This window comes from Rhinoraja longicauda, chromosome 1, assembly GCF_053455715.1.
Source record: "Rhinoraja longicauda isolate Sanriku21f chromosome 1, sRhiLon1.1, whole genome shotgun sequence".
Taxonomy (NCBI): Eukaryota; Metazoa; Chordata; class Chondrichthyes; order Rajiformes; family Arhynchobatidae; genus Rhinoraja; species Rhinoraja longicauda.
In genome coordinates this window covers 107,467,246-107,488,273 of record NC_135953.1, presented here as the reverse complement: position 1 = coordinate 107,488,273, position 21,028 = coordinate 107,467,246, and the positions used below count along the sequence as shown (strand labels likewise).

Here is a 21,028-nt window from a genome sequence, read left to right as displayed (position 1 = left end):
TAGATAGGAATGTAAGGACTGTCTCAAATTGGTTGACCACACAACTTGTAATTTGTGTAAATCAATATCGAATTTGAATGGCTGTGACTCAGGCTAATGCCATGGATTTGATAATTGACAGGTTCGTTCCAGGCATTCTTAAGTTTTCAAGGCTGGTGCTGTATTGAGTCAATAATTTAAATCGATACAGTTGTGGATTGGTGCAGCCTGCAGTATGCTGTGGCCTACTGCTGACATATTTGATGGATAAATTTATTTATAAATCTCATTGAAATGAATACGCAGGTCCTTACACACACAGTAGCTCAGCAGGCGAGAATGTTTATCCCGAATGACCCATGACCTGGGCAAGCGCAGTTGTAATACCGAACTCGCTTATTATTTACCGGCACCTCCAGCAACCTCGTATATTACATTTAATGCTCTCGACGTGGCCTCATCTACAAAACCCATCTCGGGTTTGCTGACAAGTGGCAGGATAAAAAGTGTAGGAAGGAACTGCAGGTGCTGGCTTAAACCGAAGATAAACAGAAAATGCTGGAGTAGCTCAGCGTGCCTGGTAGCTCCTCTGGAGAAAAGGAATAGGTGATGTTTCAGGTCAGAACCCTTCTTCAGACTGAGCCTCAGGCTGAAGAAGGATTCCGCCCCAAAACGTTATCTATTCCCTTTCTCCAGAGATGCTGCCTGACCTGCTGAGTTACTCCAGCATTTTGTGTCTATCTTAAGTGTCTATCTCATCGAGTCAGATTGCCCATTCCAGGAACAAGCAGTAATTCTGTGCAAGTTCTTCCGTTGCTCGTCAGAAGGTGGATCGAGCGGCATTGCCTCTCAGCTATTATTGAAAGGCTCACTGAGGAATTGTATTCTATGTTTGACCAAGCAGAAGGCAAAGATTGAAAGAACAAGAAACTGGCAGCTACAAAGCAGGAAGGAGGTGGATGATGTGGAGGAAGTTCGTGACCCACACTCCACCATCCACAACAGCTCATTCCCTGACGAGTCTGATGGCTTGCTTTACATCAGTGAAGATGACAAAGGTGTTGCTGAAGCTGTGGTGGAGGAGAGCACGGCCATCGCACAGTATCATGTGAAGGAGGAGGAAACACTGTTCAGTGTCCTTGGAGTGTGTTTATTATATTCGGATCAAGGCGAGGATCTGACACTCTCCTGCCCGTTGCTCGCCCCTCCCTGTGCAATGGTTCTCCCACTTCTCTCTGTGCAATCTGTCAGCTGTCCCCTGCCCCAGTGCAATCTCTCACCTGCCCCCTGCCCTAGTGCGATCTGTCACCTGCCCCTAGCCCCAGTGCAACCTGTCACCTTGTCCCTGACACTCTCCTGCCTGTTGCTCGCCCCTCCCTATACAATGGTTTTCCCACTTCTCTCTGTACAATCTGTCACCTTGTCCCAGTGCAATCACTCACTTGTCACCTTGTCCCAGTGCAATTGCTCTTCAGCCCCCTGCTCGCCCCTCCCAGTGCAATGCCTCTCCTGCCCCTCACCCCATGCAATCTCTCACCTGCCCCCTGCCCCAGTGCAATCTCTCACCTGGCCCAGTGCAATCTCTCACCTGCCCCAGTGCAACGCCTCTCACCTGCCCCCTGGCCCAGTGCAATCTCTCACCTGCCCCAGTGAGTGCAACGCCTCTCCCACCCCCTGCTCGCCCCTCCCAGTGCAATGCCTCTCCTGCCCCTCACCCCAATGCAATCTTTCACCTGCCCCCTGCCTCAGTGAGTGCAACGCCTCACCTGCCCCCTTGCAATCTCTCACCTGCCCCAGTGAGTGCAACACCTCTCCCACCCCCTGCTCGCCCCTCCCGGTGCGATGCCTCTCCTGCCCCGCCTCCCCCTCCACCCCCTCCACCCCCGCCCCGCCGCGCACCTGCAGCGCAGCGCAGCGCAGTGCGGGCCCGGCAAGATGAGGCTGCGCTCGTCGCTCTTCGCCGTCTGCGGCCTCCTACTGCAGCTGCTCGGGATGGCCGTCTACCTGCGCGGCTTCTTCCCCGCTCCCGCAAACTCCTCCGGCGCCGCCAAAGATAAAGCCCGGGCATCGGCCGCGCCCGCGGAGCCCGCCGGAGGTAAACTCCCACTCCGCGGCCTCGGGCCGGGCTGGGCCCTCCCCCCGCTCCCGGGCAGGTCAGGGCCGTCCCCCCGCTGCCGCTCCCGGGCCGGACTGCGGGGCAGTTGCTGCCGCTGCCCGCCTGGTCGAAGGGCCGAAGGGCAGCGCGGAGGAGCTCCTTGCAGTGGCCGGGCATTGGGAGGTCGCTGTCTGCAGAGTGCGCTGTGCCCTCCCCCCGTCCGCACAGCCCTGCACCCCGGCTGCCCCAGTTCCCCCTGCACCCCGGGTCCCCCTGCCCCCCCGGTCCCCCTGCCCCCCTGCACCCCATTCCCCCTACACCCCAGTCCCGCGGTCCCCCTGCACCCCGGTCCCCCTGCACCCCGGTCCCCCTACACCCCAGTCCCGCGGTCCCCCTGCACCCCGGGTCCCCCTGCCCCCCCGGTCCCCCTGCCCCCCCGGTCCCCCGGTCCCCCTGCACCCCGGTCCCCCTGCACCCCGGTCCCCCTACACCCCAGTCCCGCGGTCCCCCTGCACCCCGGGTCCCCCTGCCCCCCCCGGTCCCCCTGCCCCCCCCGGTCCTCCTGCACCCCATTCCCCCTACACCCCAGTCCCGCGGTCCCCCTGCACCCCGGCTGCCCCAGTTCCCCCTGCCCCCCCCCGGTCCCCCTGCCCCCCCCCGGTCCCCCTGCCCCCCCCCGGTCCCCCTGCCCCCCCGGTCCCCCGGTCCTCCTGCACCCCATTCCCCCTACACCCCAGTCCCGCGGTCCCCCTGCACCCCGGTCCCCCTACACCCCAGTCCCGCGATCCCCCTGCACCCCGGGTCCCCCTGCCCCCCCGGTCCCCCTGTCCCCCCTGCACCCCATTCCCCCTACACCCCAGTCCCGCGGTCCTGCTGCACCCCGGTCCCCCTGCACCTCATTCCCCCTACACCCCAGTCCCGCGGTCCCCCTGCACCCCGGTCCCCCTGCACCCCGGTCCCCCTGCACCCCGGTCCCCCTACACCCCAGTCCACCCCCTCCCACCACTCCTGCACCACCCTCCCACTACACCCCAGTCCACCCCCTCCAGCAACCCAGTGCACCCCCTCCCACACCTCCTACACCCCCTTCCCCTACACCCCAGTCCGCTCTCTCCCACACCTCCATGAACCCAGTCCACCCCCTCCCACACCTCCTGCACCCCCAACACCCCAGTCCACTCCCCCTCCCACCTCTCCTGCAACGCCAGTCCACCCCCTCCTGCACCACCCTCCCCCTACACCCCAGTCCACTCCCTCCCACACCTGCAACCCAGTCCACCACCTGCACCACCCTCCCTCTACACCCCGGTCCATTCCCTCCTGCACCTCCTCCCCCTGCACCCCAGTCCACTCCCTCCCACACCTCCAGTAACCCAGACCACCCGCTCCCACACCTCCTGTACCCCCTTCCCCCTGTACCCCAGTCCACTCGCTCCCACACCTCCAGTAACCCAGGCCACCCTCTCCCACACCTCCTGTACCCCCCTCCCCCTACACCCCAGTCCACCCCCTCCCACACCTCCTGCAACCCCTTCCTGCACCCCCCTCCCCCTATACCCCAGTCCACCCCCTCCCACCCCTGTCTCGTAAATGCTACCCCCCCACTCTATACCCCTCGGTAAACTGTTATCAGAATTAGCAGATGTGGTGGTTCTGCAAATGTTGCACATTGCAGAAACAAGGAACTGCAGATGCTGGTTTATTTTTTTAAAAGATAGGAAGTGCTAGTGGAACACAATGGGTCAGGCAGTAACTCTGGAAAACATGTATAGGTAACGTTTTGGGTCAGGACCCTTCAACAGACTGCTCCTGACCTAAAACATCACTTATCGATGAACTCCAGAAATGTTACCTGACCTGCTGAGTTACTCAAGCACTTTTTCTATTTTTGCATATTGCATGTAGCCTAGCATTCCTGGGGCATGAGATAGATGGTGATCATGGGTGTTTTTGACTTCATTAGTTCCTGCTAATGGGCTGGGTCTTGTATGAAGAGGATTGCTCGCTTACGTCTGGATTGTGTTGTTCTGTTTGAAATACCAAGTTCCATCCCTTCTTCGGGTAGCAGATAAAATAATTTGTAATACTTTAATAACTCCAGTTATTTTGCAGTTAATTAAATATATTTAGTACTGTTGTAGGGAAAACATTAATTTTCAGTTCAGTCGAAGTTAAGAATGTATTGGCAGATATTGAGTGGACTCCTGAGTAGGGCCTGCGATGTAGTCCCAAGTGGATTTTTTGGTGTGAACAAGGATACCCCTCATCCTTTCAACTCCATGCCTGGCACTATGACTGTGTCAAGATAGCCGGAACATGCATTGGAATGTACATAGGCCCAGAACTTGGCAGCAGTTACCTTGTAATATGTGGCTATCGCCACCAGGGTTTGGTGTAGGTTTGTCATGTCATAGATGATAGGAGCAGGATTAGGCCATTCAGCCCATCAAGTCTACTTCGCCATTGAATCATGGCTGATCAATCTCTCCCTCCTAACCCCATTCTCCTGCCTTCTCCCCATAACCCCTGAAACCCCTGTTTGTGTATTACTCTTGGATAGATCTGAGCCTTTCCCCCAGAAGATGGAAGTCAACTAAAGTCAGTTAGAAAAAGTTTGTTTATCATTACGTTAATGGTCTTGATGACAATATTGCTAACGTGATTGCTAAGTTTGCAGATAACAAAAACAATGGTGGTGTAGATGTTTATCTAAGAATACAATGGGTTCTTGGTGAACTGGGGAAGTGGGCCAAGGAATGGTAAATTGAATTTGTCTCGGACAAGTGCACGTTATTGCATTTTGATAAATTAAGCCAGGCTAGGACTTGCAGAATAAGTGGTAGGACCCTGTGGAGTGTTTGGAACAAAGATCTCTGGGAAAAGGAACACAGCTTCCGGAGAGTGACGACACAGGCAGGTTGGGTGATAGAAAGGCATTAGGCAATTTGCCTTCATCGGTTAGGGCATTGAGTACAGGAGCTGAGATGTTATGTTCACCTATACAAGTTATTGGCGAGACCATACTTGGAATATTGTGTGCATTTCTGGTCATCTAGCTACATGAAGGATGTCATTAATCTAGAAAGGGTGCAGAAAAGATTCACAAGGGTGTTAAGATGACAGGAGGGCTTGCATTATAAGGAAATGCTTGATAGGTTGGGACCTTTTCCCCTGGAGCATTGGAGTTGTGAACTTTATTAATGCATATTAATGATGCCGGGCATTATCAGGTGGATGGTCACAGTCTTTTTCCCAGTGTAGAGGACTCTAATAAAACAAGAGGGCATAGATTTAGGATGAGGATAGATTTAAAAGGGAGCCAAGGGGGATTTATTTTTCACACAGAGGGTAATGGGTATATGAAATAAGCTGTCAGAGGAAGCAGAACGGTTGGGTACAATTACATTGTTTAAAAGACATTTGGACAGATCCATGAATAACAAAGGTTTGGAGGGATATGGATTCTGCAGATGGGACTAGCTTTGATAGACATTTTGGCCAGCATGGTCAAGTTGGGCTGAAGGGCTTGTTTCCACGCTGTATAACTCTGTGGCTATATTTCCAGCAATGTTAATTGTAGCCTGGCTACTTTGAATGGATGTCTAATTGTTCAGCTGCCATGTCATGTAACTAGGCAGACCTAGAGAGCGGTCCTGAGCAAACATCTACCTCATCTGGAGATCCTTGGACTATCTTTATTTGGACTTTACTGGACTTTATCTTGCACTATACGTTATTCCCTTTATCCTGTATCTGAACACTCTGGAAGGCTCAGTTTTAATCATGTATAGTCTTTCTATAGACTGGATAGCTCGCAACAAAATATTTTTTTGCTGTACCTCGTTGCACATGACAATAAACTAAACTATACACAAAATGATGGGGTAACTCAGCGGGTCAGACAGCATCTCTGGAGACAAGGAATAGGTGACGTTTTGGGTTGAGACCCTTCTTCAGACTGTCATTTCAGAGCTGAAGCATCACGTATTCCTTTTCTTCAGAGATGCTGCCTGACCTGCTGAGTTACCCCAGCATTTTGTGTCTATCTTTGGTGTAAATCAGCATCTGCAGTTCCTTTCTAAAGTAAACTAGGCATGGCTTTAAAGATTAGATGAAATAAGTAAACATTATACTCTATCAGTTACCAAGATTCCCACTTGCTCTTTAGGGAGTTCCAATAAAGTTTAAAAGTTAAAGTATGTGACTAAATGATATGTTGATCATTTTGGTTTAGGCCTGGCATCAAACCGGACAGGGCTACCATCTCCGTTGTTTGGAAGAGTTGTGATTATGCTGGTGGATGCTTTGAGGGAAGATTTTGTGTTTGGACCTAAAGGAAAGCAATTCATGCCATATACACAACAATTGGTTGAGCGAGGTTCATCACATAGTTTCATTGCGAAGGCCTGGGCACCAACCGTCACCATGCCCAGAATTAAGGTAAGACTTTTACAGAAACACATGCTGAAGTTAGCAGAGATGAAGAACAATTCATTGCCATCAGCATACATCTTTAGGTGGGGAAGAATGTAAATTCGGCACAGGTTTCTGGTGAAGAGCGGCATTTAAGAGGCCTTTGGACAGGCACGGATATGCAGGAAATGGAGAGATAAGGGGCATGTACAGACAGATAAGAGTTAGTCTTGGCCTCGTGTTCGCACAGACATGGCGGGTGGAAGGGCCTGTTCCTGTGCTGTACTGTTCAAAGTTCTGTGTTCTGCTTTGCGTTGTCTCGCAGATAAATGAAAAGATTTGTGAAGATGAGTGAGATGCCACGTTCTTTAGTTAATATGTAGGTGTCCTTTCCTCAAAGTGGCACAAAGTTGGAGAATATAGTGGAGGAAGATCTGAGACTAACTGAACCATTCTTGAATGGATCTGCTTGAACGGAATCTCAGAGTTGCTCCAGTTGTCAAAACTAACATCTTTCAACTTTGATTACAAATACAAAACTTTTCCATACTTTCTAAAACACTGAAAGTTTTTTTCTTGTTGAAACTGTGTGAATTTGTTTAGGCAATGATGACTGGTAAAATCCCTGGATTTATTGATATTATCATGAACCTAAATTCTCCCACTCTGATGGAAGACAATCTGATCTGGCAGGCAAAAGCTGCTGGAAAAAGAACCGTGTTCTACGGTGATGACACTTGGATCCAAATGTTTCCTGGTCAATTTATAGAACATGATGGAACTACATCCTTCTTTGTGTCTGATTACACTGAGGTTAGTATATTTTTGTAACGTTTTGTGCTTGGTTTGGTATAAGTCCAAACACTGAAGTTTTTAGTCTTTCCTGATCTTTGTTTGATAATGAATCCTCATGTTAACCAAGTGAATGGTGTGAAATAGCCAAAAATTACAATAAAATTTAATTGACAAGCAAAATGTATAAATCATCTAAATGTATAATTTTTAAGTTGGAATAATATTTTATACCCTTTCCTGTCGGAATTGATGTACTTTGATTCATACTGACAAGATAAATATCAATGTTGCATTCTGAGCTCTGAGTCAGAAGGCTATTGGTTTAATATAGTCCCTGGAATTGAAAATATAATCTAGTCCAACATAACAGTCCAGTACAGGTCCTCCCCAAATTAGAGCAGGGTTCCATTCCAATGAACTGTTCATAAACAACCAGTTTGCAAATTGGAATTGCAGCCATGACCAAATTTCCAAATGGCAGATCTGACAACACCACAGCAGTCAGTGAATCCATACCACCGGCCTGCCAAATGCTAGCAAATCCATACCACTGGAGCTCCTCTGTCCCTCCCTTCCCCTCCTCCTTCCCAGATCTCCCTCTATCTTCCTGTCTCCACCTATATCCTTCCTTTGTCCCACCCCCGACATCAGTCTGAAGAAGGGTCTCGACCCGAAACGTCACCCATTCCTTCTCTCCCGAGATGCTGCCTGACCTGCTGAGTTACTCCAGCATTTTGTGAATAAATCGATTTGTACCAGCATCTGCAGTTATTTTCTTATATATATATTGGGCGTTTGTAAGATGGTTACGATCTGTACTGAGAATTGCACTGTGAATGAAGGAGATAGGATTGAATTTTGGAAGCGGAATACAATGCGCAGCTGTTTTAATGCTGGTGTCACCAGGATAAATCTCTATCTTATTGCAAAGCACTCTAACTCTGCTTGGGGATGTGAAATGCATCACATTCAATGTTGTTCATGCATGCTGTGACGTGATGCATCACAGCATGGTTTGGGAACAACTCCATCCAAGCCCACAAGAAAATTGCAGAATTGTGTACTTAGTCCAGACTATCATGTAAACCAACTTCCCTTCCATCGACTCCATCTACACTTCACACTGCCTCGGCAAGGCCACCAGCATAATCAAGGACCAGTCTCACCCCTGTCACCTCCCTCTCCCATCAGGCAAGAGGTACAGACATTTGAAAACACATACCTCCAGATTGAGGGACATTGCTTCTGAACATTGAACAGTCCTCTTCCCTCAGCTAGAGTACCATCCTGCCCTCCCATCTACTTCATTGGAGATATTTGAACTATCTTTAATCGGATTTTATCTTGTACACTCATTATCCTGTATCTCTACACTGTGGACGGCTTGATTGTAATCGTAGATAGTCTTTTCATTGATGGATAGCACGCAACAAAAAGCTTTTTACTGTACTTTGGTACACATTACAATAATAAACTAAACCAAACTAAAAACCTGCTACATAAATGTATGTTTTTTTTAATGTAAACTGATTCATTCACTTCATCCATTGACCATTGAACCATGATTTAGATTCCAAATTTTAGCATGTAAGAGTCCTTTTTGATTATCTTTCCTTCACATTGGGAATGTTTTGTATTGTGGTCACCAGAATAGAATTTGTAAACCCTATTGTTTATTTGTGGCTAAGCCATTGGTGTCAGTAAAAACATTCCTTTTAAAATATTATTCAACTGTGATAGTTTTGTATTTGAGATTCATAATGCCCCCCAAAAACTGTTTGTTACTCTTGTGTGGTGTGTTATTTTTTAACATTATTAAAAACACTGGTACAAAATTATTTTAAAAAAATATTCGCAGGTTGATGAAAATATAACACGACATTTGGATAAAGTACTTGAAAGAAACGACTGGGATCTATTAATTTTGCACTACCTTGGATTAGATCATATTGGCCATCTGGCCGGACCCAATAGTCATCTGATTGGACCAAAACTCTCAGAAATGGATAATATTATTCAGAAGATTCATACAGGATTTGTATTCAAGGTTTGTAAAGTTTTATTAAAATTGGCATTAAACCTGAAATTACAGGAATCCAAAAGTACAAGAAAGTTGTGCGTCAGTTGTATAGAACTTTGGTCTGATCTAATATAGTGTATGGATGTTCAGGTTTGGGCACAAAACTCAGGAAATAATATATTATCTCTGAAGACAGTCCGGCGGAAACCTACCAAGACGTAAAGGGTTAAATCCACCCCTCCCAACCCTTCCGAATTTGGCGGAAAGTTTCCGCTTTCTTACTTCATTTCTGCCATCCTGATTTTGTATCACATTTTTCCGCAAAACAGTCGGTAATTGGAATTTGTCAATTCGGCCGCTAGAGGTCGCTAGAGGTTCCGCGAGAAATCCCCCCGCCCTGGAAGTCTCCCCGAAAATGTGGCACCCAGGCTGGGCAAGGCAGCCAATCTCGACCTCATCAGGACTTCCATGGCCGATAGGTATGTTGAATTTGCAACCTGCGGTTGAAAGCTCTGGAACTCCAGCCCAGCTGGAGCCAGCACATCTATCCCCATAGCTAACCTCCGACTGGATAAACCAGCAAAGCTCTGGAACCAAGAGTGCCAAAAATCAGTGGTGGAACTGTAATGAGTAAATATTAAATTTAAGTGCAAGATTATATAACTACTAATTAATTAAGACGGGGTTAAAATATAAAACACAGAAGAAAAGCCAATTACCACCTTTTTGGGTTGATTATCAATTAATGTGTAAATTTACTTCAACAAGTACTTCCGTATGCTTAGTTGAGTCGCATATATCAATTATTTCTTCATAACTTAGTCATACATTTCATGACCATTGCTCTTTTACTCAATACCAAGAGAATTGGGATGTGTAAGGAAAAAGCAAAATTGAAAAAACAAAACAAAACAATTTTTTCTTTGTGTTTGCAAAAAGTATCTGTTCAATAACCTTTCTATAAATAGCAGAATATACTCATGATAGGCCTGACATTCTACATGTAGTCCTGTTGGAAATAATAGTCGTTTTTCACACATGAATGTATGCGCATTTGGCGTGCATACTTTCTTTTGCTGAAAAATTGCATTATGTGCCATATTATGAATTTTGATGTAAAATTCATAATTTTGGACATCAAAATTATGGATTTGTAAAATCAAATGTTGTGAGGTCTGTTAAATTCTGAAGCTTCACTTAACCCATCTCAGCTTGTGTACCCTTACTTTTATTTTCCCTTGCTGTCTTTTCCATCTTCTGCTCTTTGCCATGCAATCTTTTCTGTAATGGACATTTTAGGGTTTTGATGTGGATTTGTGTAAGGGTATTATACATTAATATCCTTGCACAAAGAAGCACGTTCATGGAAAATATTTCCACCTGTGAACCTCAGGAACCTTGCAAGATTTATTTTAAAAACCTGTTTGGAATGAGATGTGAATATATTCCATAAATTGATTGAAAGATATATATTTTTGTATTATAATTTACAGGACGATGAAGCCCATCTACCTAATTTATTGATATTGTGTGGGGATCATGGTATGTCAGATACAGGTAGCCACGGGGGATCTTCAAGTCATGAAGTGAACACACCACTAGTTTTTATTAGCCCTGCCTTCAGAAAGAAAAGTGAGTTACAGAAATTCTGAATGACCATTGTAAAAGTTATTTTTTAGTACTTGATCCATTTTGTTACTTTGAGCCTTTCTAATGCTTTTTTAATTTAATATCTGCAACCTCTTTGCAATGTTTACGTTTTAATGTTCTTAGTTGTGTTTCAAACTGATTGTTCTTTACCTTCGAGTTTTAAAGCCCAAACTATGCAATTGTAATTTTAATTAGTCCATGTCAACACCAGTATCTCGCTTACTGCTCCAGATGTGTCCTGTGAGTACATTGCTGGATTCAGCACTACAGTTGTTACACTTCATAAGGAAAATGTGTTAGTAACAGCATTATTCTGGTTTGGAGCTCAATCCTTGCTGGCACCTCAAATACAATGGAATGGTTAAAATGATCACATTGTTGCATGACTTGGTGTGAGGGCCTTTGTTGGGCAGGCTGAGGTGAACAGCGAAGCCTTTCAACATTGAAGTATGGTGCTCCAGACTGCATCCTTGATATGTGTGGGCCATTGGCAGTGGCTGCTCCATGTATTAACAATGACCCAGATCTCAGTCTCTCATCATCTCCTATGGATGTGATGGATTCTGTTGCCGCCTCCTCCTCTCTTTTATTTGGCTTCACAGCTCTCTTCACTCTGGGGGTGAAACAAAAGATGATGAGTGAGTGTGGAATTTGGACAGTGTGTCAACACATGGGGCAAGTGCTTCTGACCTCAGCAATGGCCCACACTCACCGTTCTGCCCAGGGTCTGCATACCACAGAGCTGAGTGGCTGGGTAGTTCACCTCAGCCTGCCCAACACCAGCCCTTGCAGGCAGCCTTTGCACATTGCCAGGGTAGGTTCCACCACATTGAGATGTGCTGCAAGGAGATCACTGTTCCCTTGCTGTGAGGTCTCCAGTGGAGGGCAGGGATTCACTCCAGGTTCCTGGCACTGCCAAAGTGTCATAACAAATTGGCAATCTGTGGAATACAGTATTCCATGTCTTTCCTGTATAGTTAAACATTTTCCATCTGTGAAAAATTATTATCAGTGGCTTATCAACATTCTGATAGTTTTGCTGAAGATGTGAATTGTCCATACTCGAACTCCTGTGAGATACAGCACTAGCCTGATCTCAGTCCTGCCATTTTGATGCTTCAGAGATGAGCTGATTTGAGACCTGTTTCATTCTGAGATAATTTATTGAACTCATTAAACTCATTATCAACTCATTAATTTACATCACTTAATTCTATTTGGTTTGAAATTGTCCATTGTAATTTGAAGCCATAGATAAAGCAGTGTTTTAGAGCTATTAAACATTGTTTAAGCTGGCATTGTCCCACAATCTCTACAGAAACTTCTTGGATTATATGGTTCATTTCACCTTGTGGTTACTCAACTGGCATATTTAATATTAAACACTTTAAAGAGATCAGAGTTCTGTTAAAATGGACCAGTCACTTTCTGTTGCTAGTCATGAAGTGTTTTTTGTTGGAATGCATTGTACCTGGTTTCACTTCAGATATTTCATTTCAAACTGTGTAAACAGAGCACTTTCATACCCTATGGTGCATACAGTTCATTCTTCTGCTTTGAAAGTCTTGCTTGATGGAAGGCAATAGAACAGGCAAAGGAATGATGGTAAAAAGGATTTTGTTCAGTATGATCTCTTTGAAACCTTATTTATTTGCTTAGCACAATATTTATGTTCCTTCAATAACATCTCTCTTATTGAGAGCTAGCATAAACCAAACAGATTATATGTGTTCCGTTTTGGAAGATAACCTGACTAAACTATCTTTTGTAGGGCTGAACTTGCGCTGTGGAATGACACAAATCCAGCAGAATATTATAGGGACGTAGCCCACAAGTGGGCCCTCACACCACAACCATGCTGACTTTTTTGTTCATCTGCATCAATCCAGTTTTCCTGAATTAGGAACTATCCTATTCTTTGTTGGAGGTACTTTAGCTACCCGAGTCCAGCATGCATTGTATCGTGGAACCACTATGCAATTAAAGTCGAACCAACTTGGTTTGTTTATTGTCACATTTCCAGAGATAGAATGAAATGCTTGTTTTGCATGCTATCCAGTCAAATCATACCATACATGTTGTGCACAATAAAACCTTTTGCCGAACAGCACGCAAAGAGTCACCACATTCAGCTGCCACCTTGCAACTTTTAAGTCTCTGAAAAGTCTAAACTTGGCCAAATGAGATATGCAATTTCTTATTCTCTCTTTAAGGCCAGTTATCCTGGCAGCACTGGATGGGTGAAGTAGAGGCTGACCTTGCCCTAAGCTCCTGCTACCGCTGCCCCATGCAGCTGCCGCAGGCTGCGCTCGATTCACTCCCTCACCCGGCTGCTGTAGGACTTCCCGAGGCTCCCTCCACAAACACCATATCGTGCAAGCACTGCAAGCAAACCATTCCTCGCCTCCAGCGGCCTCCCCTCGCTTCTGTGCGCCGTACACGCTGTTACCTGCTTCTCGAGATAATCACGTTAGCGTGCTCTGCTGTGGCATGGGAGGTTGGTTTACAGATATTTCAGTCTCTGACTTGCCCCTTCACCATCAACACTAGTTCCTCATCAAACACTTCACCCATCGCCCTCCGTCATTTAAGTTACTAGTGGTATTTCAGGAAAAAAAGAAAATACGCAAGTACTCGCATTTAGAACAAGCTAGAATTTTAATGGTCCTACTTCCTGATTGTGAATTTTAGAACTAATTCCTCATTCTGTGAGTCATTGGATGTGTTAAGGAGATGTTGCTTAATTAATACCTCTGAGACTAACACTAACGGCATGTTTTTGCACTCGGGTAAAACCGAGCTCCATTAAAGAATATTTTGGACAATCCATTAAAGGAAGAAATATCTTATAATAAATTTACCCCATGGATATTTTACTTTTGAAACTCTTGTGCATGCGTATAAGAATTTGGAAACAAGTAAAATTCAAAAGTAATGTATTGAATCTTTTAACAAATGCTACATTTCATATTTTTCATAAAACCAAAAATGTGCTCCAAGATGATTCTTTAATAAAACAGGAAAATCTGGAATGTTCAGCAGGCTGGATAGCATCCATGGAGAAAGATTTATAATTTCAGCTCTGAACTTCATCAGATATTTTGTTTCTCTTTTTTCACAGATGCTGCCTGACTTGCTGAGTATCTCCTGAAGTTTGGTTATCAGATATCCAGCATCTGTAGTTTTCTGCTATCCTGAAGGATCGTATTAATTTTGCCAATTAGAATGTTATAGAATGAAAGATACTGTTAAATTAACCTCATTTTCTGTCAGAGAGTTGTAAATCTGTGGAATTCTCTGCCTCAGAAGGCAGTGGAGGCCAATTCTCTGAATGCATTCAAGAGAGAGCTAGATAGAGCTCTTAAAGATAGCGGAGTCAGGGGGTATGGGGAGAAGGTAGGAACGGGGTACTGATTGTGAATGATCAGCCATGATCACATTGAATGGTGGTGCTGGCTCAAAGGGCCCAATGGCCTACTCCTGCACCTATTGTCTATTAGAAATTAATCTTGTGTGATCTTATTTTTGGTTCCCAAGTAAAATATATATTTTTCTCTATTAAATTTCTAGAGTCCTTTGAATCTGAATACGTCGAGCAAATTGATCTCACATCCACTTTAGCATTAGGATTTGGTTTACCAATCCCACGGAACAATATGGGACATCTCATTCCATCTGTCTTTGAGGAAAGATCTCTAAGAGAACAGCTAAGATATTTGCATCTTAATGGCTACCAACTTAGTCTACTGATTCAAGAGAGTGTTCCTGCATATGAGAAAGGTGAGGCCATTCTGCTGTGTTTCAGACAGTTTAATTCATGACCCAGGGAGAAGACTTCCGATGAATTCAAATTAATTCAATACAGTTTACTGCCACATTTTCAAATTATTTCTTCCTCAAAATAATAAGCTGATTCCTCCCTGTTTATTGCTGGCTGATGGTTAGTTTTGAAATAGCTTGGGTATCCAAGAGAGAGTGGGTGTATATGTCCCGAAATAGAACAATTAAATTCTTACTTGCAGCAATAGGAAAACAGGTTGTACATACAGTACTCAATAGATAATATAATAAACAAAAAGTTCAATAAATAAATAACCCAATAAGATCGTAAGTGATAGGAATAGAATTAGGCCATTCGGCCCATCAAGTCTACTCCGCCATTCAATCATGGCTGATCTATCTCTCCCTTCTACCCCCATTCTCCTGCCTTCTCCCCATAACCTAACACAGTGCAAAAGCAAAACAAAGACAAAATCCCTAGTGCAACCCAGGTAGTTTGTAGTTTGGAGTTTAGTTGAGGTTCTTGGCATTCAGTATCCTGATGGTTGTTGGGAAGAAGCTGTCTCCATGAGCGTGTACAGTGAGAATTTTCATGAACTGTGAACGGCACTGCTTCTTGCTCTTAGCATGTGATGTACCCTGGTGTTTGTATTATTCCAAGTTGATTCAAATTTATTGCATTTATGTACAAAAACCTGTACATTTGCATTTTCAGCATGGTTTGTAAAACTACAACTAGTACCTCCCACTCCCCTGACTCTCCCAACTAATAATGATCTATTCTATATTTTCCTTGATCTCCATTCCCTTTGTCCTGTTTTCACACCTTACACCTTCTTATCTATGTACCTCCCACTCCCCTAAATCTGAAGAAGGGTCTCGACCCAAAACGTCAACCATTCCTTCTCGCCCGAGATGCTGCCTGTCCCGCTGAGTTACTCCAGCATTTTGGGTCTATTTTCTTGTAAAACTGCATCTGTTGATTGAGCCCCTGCTCCAGCTAACTGGAAATCTAAATGGACCATTATCCCTGTGCTGCATCAACTACCTAGCTCCCAAAGCTTTAACATTAATATTTTCATTCTTTAAAAAAAATCTTCCATTTGGCTTCCCGCTTCTTAACTCTCTCTTAGTTCCATCCCCTGAACCCTAGCGTTCTTGGGAATATTCCTCCATTTCTGGCCTCAAGCACCTCTGATGGAGCAAATGTTTCACAAACATTATTTAAACAACCTGGTTTGAGAAGTGGCCACCATAATGTCCTTGTTCAAGAAAAGAAGGTAAATTCTATTCCTAGATCAGTTAGTACCATCAAAGTTCTAAATAACATCTTGGAATCCATATTTTTAAGTTGATTTATGGAGTATTTGTTGGAGATTAAGTTGTACGTGACAGACCTGAGGGGGTTTTGGAAAAAAGAAACTGGATTAGTAAAAGGAATACTGCACTTGAACAGTTTTTCAGAATAAATGTCCAAAAGGCAGGGTGGCATAGTGGTGGAGTTGCTGCCTTACAGCGCCAGTGATTCGGGTTTGATCCTGACGAGGGGTGCTGTCTGTACGGAGTTTGTACGTTCTCCCCGTGACCTGTGTGGGTTTTCTCCCCCACTCCAAGGACGTACAAGTTTGTAGATTAATTGGCTAGTGTGGGGGATGTATAGGATAGTATTGGTGAGCGGGATCGCTGGTCGGCACAGAGTCAGTGTGCTGAAGGGCCTGTTTCTGCACTGTATCTCTAAATTAAACGAAACAAATTTTGCTTGAACCATTAGAAATATTTGGATACGTGATGCAGAAGGAAGAATACGTATTATTAGTTGTATTTGAAATTAAGCATCCTGGATTGGAATTTTGCCCATTGCTATATAATCTGTCCCAAAGTCCACTTGCAAATTCCAATTTTTTCCCCCCAAATAATCGTGCTTTTTTGGACTTATTTGACCTTAATTTAGATGGAGTAACCTGAGATTGTTGAATATTTTTATTGTAACAAATTCCCTTGCTCTACATAGTGTTTTGTTTTGATCTATTTGCAGATGCTGGGTACAAATTATTTCAAATAGCGCAAAAATCCCATGGTTCTTGGATCAAACTTTACTTGGAAGGTAACACTTCAGAGACTCTTGCAAACCTAGGAAAGAAGGTGTTGAGGCAGTATTTGGATGCAGTGAAGTTCATGAGCTCCTCGCTTTCCAAAATTGTGGCACAGTATGATTTGTACTCGATGATTGTAGGAGCAATCATTGTGGTGGAGGTAGGATCTATTACATAATTAATATCTTCTTTCCTCCCTCAATTGTCCCGTTGCACACGTACACACTAGAGACAATTTACAGAGTCCAGTGAACCTACATCCACACATCTTTATGATGTGGGAGGAAACCAGGGCTTGAGGAGGAAACTCGTGCTGTTACAGGGAGAACGTACAAACTCCACACAGGCAGCAGTACCAGAGGTCAGGTATTGAACCCGGGTCTCTGGTGCTGGAAGATAGCACAATGGCTTCAAGGACATCAAGCGTCATTAGATTGATGATGCTAATAAACATTTTCTGCATCGGTGAGAACATTCCAAATTTTGCCCTCGGACTACCTTTAATCAGACTTTGCCTTGCACGATACGCTATTCCCTTCACCCTGCATCTGTATACTGTGGAAGGCTCAATTGAATCATGTATAGTTTTTTCTGCTGACTGGATAGCACGCAACAAAAAGCTACAAAAAGCTTTTCACTGTACCTCAGCACTCAGTAAACTAAACATCCAGTGGATGCGAAAGTGGGATAGCGTTTGATAGAGGGTTGGCGTGGGCTCGGTTGTCCTGTTTCCGTGCTGTATCTCTAAGCTAAACCTAACGGGCCAAAACTTTAGTATCGCTGGTAAACTGCCTATATGTTGATCAATGTGGTAAGTACAGACTTGCTAAATCTGCAGGTATTGACTTGCATTGCAAAGTCCTACTGATTCAAAATAGCTATCCAACATGGCAGCAAAGACCTGTACAAAGTAATGTTATCCTACAGGTAAGCCAGAATAAGCTCTATCCACAAAACAGGGAAAGGAAGTCCCAGACTTTGAGAAACAAACCTACTTCAGAAACATTTAAAAGTATAGAGGGAAAAAAAATCAAAGAATTGATTTAATTTTTGAAAAAATGTACAGTCTTCAAATAAAATAAAAACATTTAACCAAACTGAAATAAAACACATCTAGTTAGTGAATCACTGTCAAAGGAAGACCATCTTAGCATTTGCAGTTAACCTGAATTTGATGGCACCTGTGCATGGAAATGTATGATGCAGGATTGTTCACTGTGCCACCAAGAACTGTAAAGTCTTGGGAATGCCATCATCTCTTGAACAGAGATTAAGTTCCTCATCACATTTGGTTAAAATCCCACGTCCTTTTCACTTTCTCAGTTAACACGGCTTCATCTCCCTTCACATCTGTAGTTGAACACTTCTGCCACAAGATGGAACTTTAAAAGCAATGGAAACTGTGGGTCTCATAAACATGACTGGCTTTACTAATAATGATAATTTCTTTATTTTTAATGGGAAATCCATTAACTGTTGATGTAAATATTTTATTTTTAGGTCATTTTCCTCCTTGTGGTATGTACCCCAGAGGCATTGGGCAGCACTGCAGAATTTGAAGTGCCTGTGTTTTCACCATTCTACTCACTACTGTTCTACCTGCTGTGTCTGATGTATGCAGCTGTTCATGTTGTTGTGTGCACATCAACCTCAACATCATGCTACTTTTGCAATCTATCCTGGCTGCTGGTTGTGACAGTGATCCTACTGATATCTGCCTTGCAGTGTATGCTCTTTTCAACTCTTTGGAAGTGTTTTGCTAATGGAAAATCTCAACAGAAGGTGAGAATGTACCTGCTTGTTTCTAAGATTAGCGGGTTTTTTAAGTACTCTTCAAGATTTGTGAATTTAGGCTGGCAATTGTGTTTGAATTACGTTCTGATTTGGACTTATGGGACTGACTCAAAGCGATACAGTAAACCCTCGTTATGTAGACACAAAATGCTGGAGTAACTCAGCGGGACAGGCAGCATCTCTGGAGAGAAGGAATGGGTTATAACTGACCATATGGGGGGGGGGGAGGGGAACGCTGCCCGTTATTACCAATTGTGTGCTGTAACCGAGTTATGGATTCACTCCGAGCATCTAGCGAAATGACAAGTTTTTAAATACAAAGTTCTTTTTAACAACTAAAGATGTATTTTTGTTATTGCATAAGAATATTGAAGGCTGTTTGTTACATTGTTTAATAGAGTTAAGTGTCAATTGAAGTGATTGTAAATTTCAATGTCTTGTTAATTTCAATACCCTCCACTGTAACTAGCAGCCTGCATTCTTAAAGTAACTGAAATCCTTGATAAACAGGTCGGTAATAATGAGGATTTACTGTATTTATATATGTATGCTCAAGAGTAGTAGCACGCAAGGTCATTTTAATTCTAAGCATTGCAAAGAAATTTTCTGAGAATGTTTTGATTTTGGTAAATGCGCAACTTTCCATTCTGGAAATGGCAGTTTGGAGAAAAAATAACGTGATACCTGAATATGCTTCAGAGCATAAAACCATTAAAAAAACACTTTATAAACTTAAGGGACAAGTAAAGTTATATGAGAGGATTAATTAAAATCACACATGGAGTTCTGCACAAAGTTAAATCGTAAGTATTTTCTGACCACATTTGCAAATGCACATCTGTGCAACACGTTTTTTTTAAAGGGGGATATGTGATATCATTAATACAAAAACTTCAGGAGGTAAAAATGTGCCTGAATAAAACCATAATATACAATTTAACTTTTAATTATAAATAATAGCTTTTTAAGTCTGGAAAGTTATTTATAATTAAATTGTATATTATGGTTTTATCCAGGCACATTTTAACCTCCGGAAGTTTTTGTACTAATGAATCAGTCTGAAGAAGGGTCTCGACCCGAAACGTCACCCATTGTTTCTCTCCTGAGATGCTGCCTGACCTGCTGAGTTACTCCAGCATTTTGTGATACCTTCGATTTGTACCAGCATCTGCTGTTATTTTCCTACATAGTTTTTAAGAGACTTGCTCATGTGCTCCAACAACTCCACCTTAATGAATTCCAAGCCCAACATGACAATGAACTCTTTCTTCACCTCTGTCTCTCTGCCCTTTCTGTTGACGATGAATATTCAGTCGGTGGTCCCTTTCTCCCTCTTCCAAAATTCTTGATCCACGAGGACCCCAGTGTCTGACCTTTTATTCTCCGCCACCCACTTGATCTATTGAACTGCCAATATGACATTGACTACCTTCATAGTTTTTTGATCCCTTCATTCACTCATATTGGCCCTCTTCTGATCATGCCACAAATTGATTCATTAAAAAAACTCTGGGTAGTGCCTTTGTGATCTAGTAAAATGATCCAACTCGCAGAGCCCAAGCATCAGACACTTTTTCATGCTTCTCTCTGAAGATTGACACTAATCCTGAGCATCAGATCATTGTCTCCCAGACAGTCATAAGCCATTTACCCTCTGGCGATTTTTCTCTCGAGCTTGCAGCTTCATAGTCTCATTGCCCTCATTCCACCTCCTGATCAAGATCCACAAGCAGGAGTTTCTGGACAGACCCACTGTTTCAGCCTGCACTTGCCCATTAAACTTGCTTCCTCCTACCACGATTCCATCTTTTCTTCAGTGATCCAGTACTTTCCCACTGACATTCGTGACATTCCTCTGCCACTTTGACAGTTTCCAATTCCCTGGCCCAAGCAAACTCATCTTTGCCATAGTCACATCACCATCCTACATCAGGATGGTCTGAACACCTTTTGTTTCTTCCTTGAATGGAGACCCTAACCAGCGTCCTTCTGCCAACACAAACACTTGGCTGAACTTGTCCTTTCATTGAACAACTCCTCCAATTCCTGTTACGTTGTCCAGGAACTCTTCATAGTACCTTTGTTTTTGTGGGATATGTATAGCGATCTTTGTTTCAGAGCTGGCTTTTTCTGTAATATCACCCATCTGTGATATTGGATCAGTTTTCCTCTCTCTCCCCCCTTTAGCAACGCCTGCCCAGCTGAGCACATCCTATCTTTCTTTTCACTATGTCTGTATTCTCGCTCTTAAACTTTCTCTGACTTGTAGATTTTGTCGTAATATATGTCTTACTTGCTGCAGTCTTATGCAATAAACAAAGTGTTGGAGGAACTCAACAAGTTAGGCAGCATCTCTGGAGGAAATGGGCAGCTGAGGTTTTGGGTCTGGATCCTTCTTCAGACTGAAAG

The 21,028-nt window shown here is 43.9% G+C and overlaps 1 protein-coding gene across 1 annotated transcript in view; it reads left to right on the top strand.

Annotated features, from left to right (window-relative positions):
* Positions 1–1,888: 1,888 nt before the first annotated feature.
* The window catches only part of pigg (phosphatidylinositol glycan anchor biosynthesis class G (EMM blood group)), a 32,289-nt gene continuing 13,149 nt past the window's right edge, over positions 1,889–21,028 (top strand). Inside the window, exons 1-8 of the mRNA XM_078404234.1 lie at positions 1,889–2,074; positions 6,309–6,514; positions 7,091–7,300; positions 9,141–9,329; positions 10,796–10,934; positions 14,523–14,732; positions 16,768–16,985; positions 18,326–18,607. Of these exons, the coding sequence (XP_078260360.1) occupies positions 1,915–2,074; positions 6,309–6,514; positions 7,091–7,300; positions 9,141–9,329; positions 10,796–10,934; positions 14,523–14,732; positions 16,768–16,985; positions 18,326–18,607 (1,614 nt within the window). The 5' untranslated portion in view covers positions 1,889–1,914. The remainder of the gene's footprint in view (positions 2,075–6,308; positions 6,515–7,090; positions 7,301–9,140; positions 9,330–10,795; positions 10,935–14,522; positions 14,733–16,767; positions 16,986–18,325; positions 18,608–21,028) is intronic.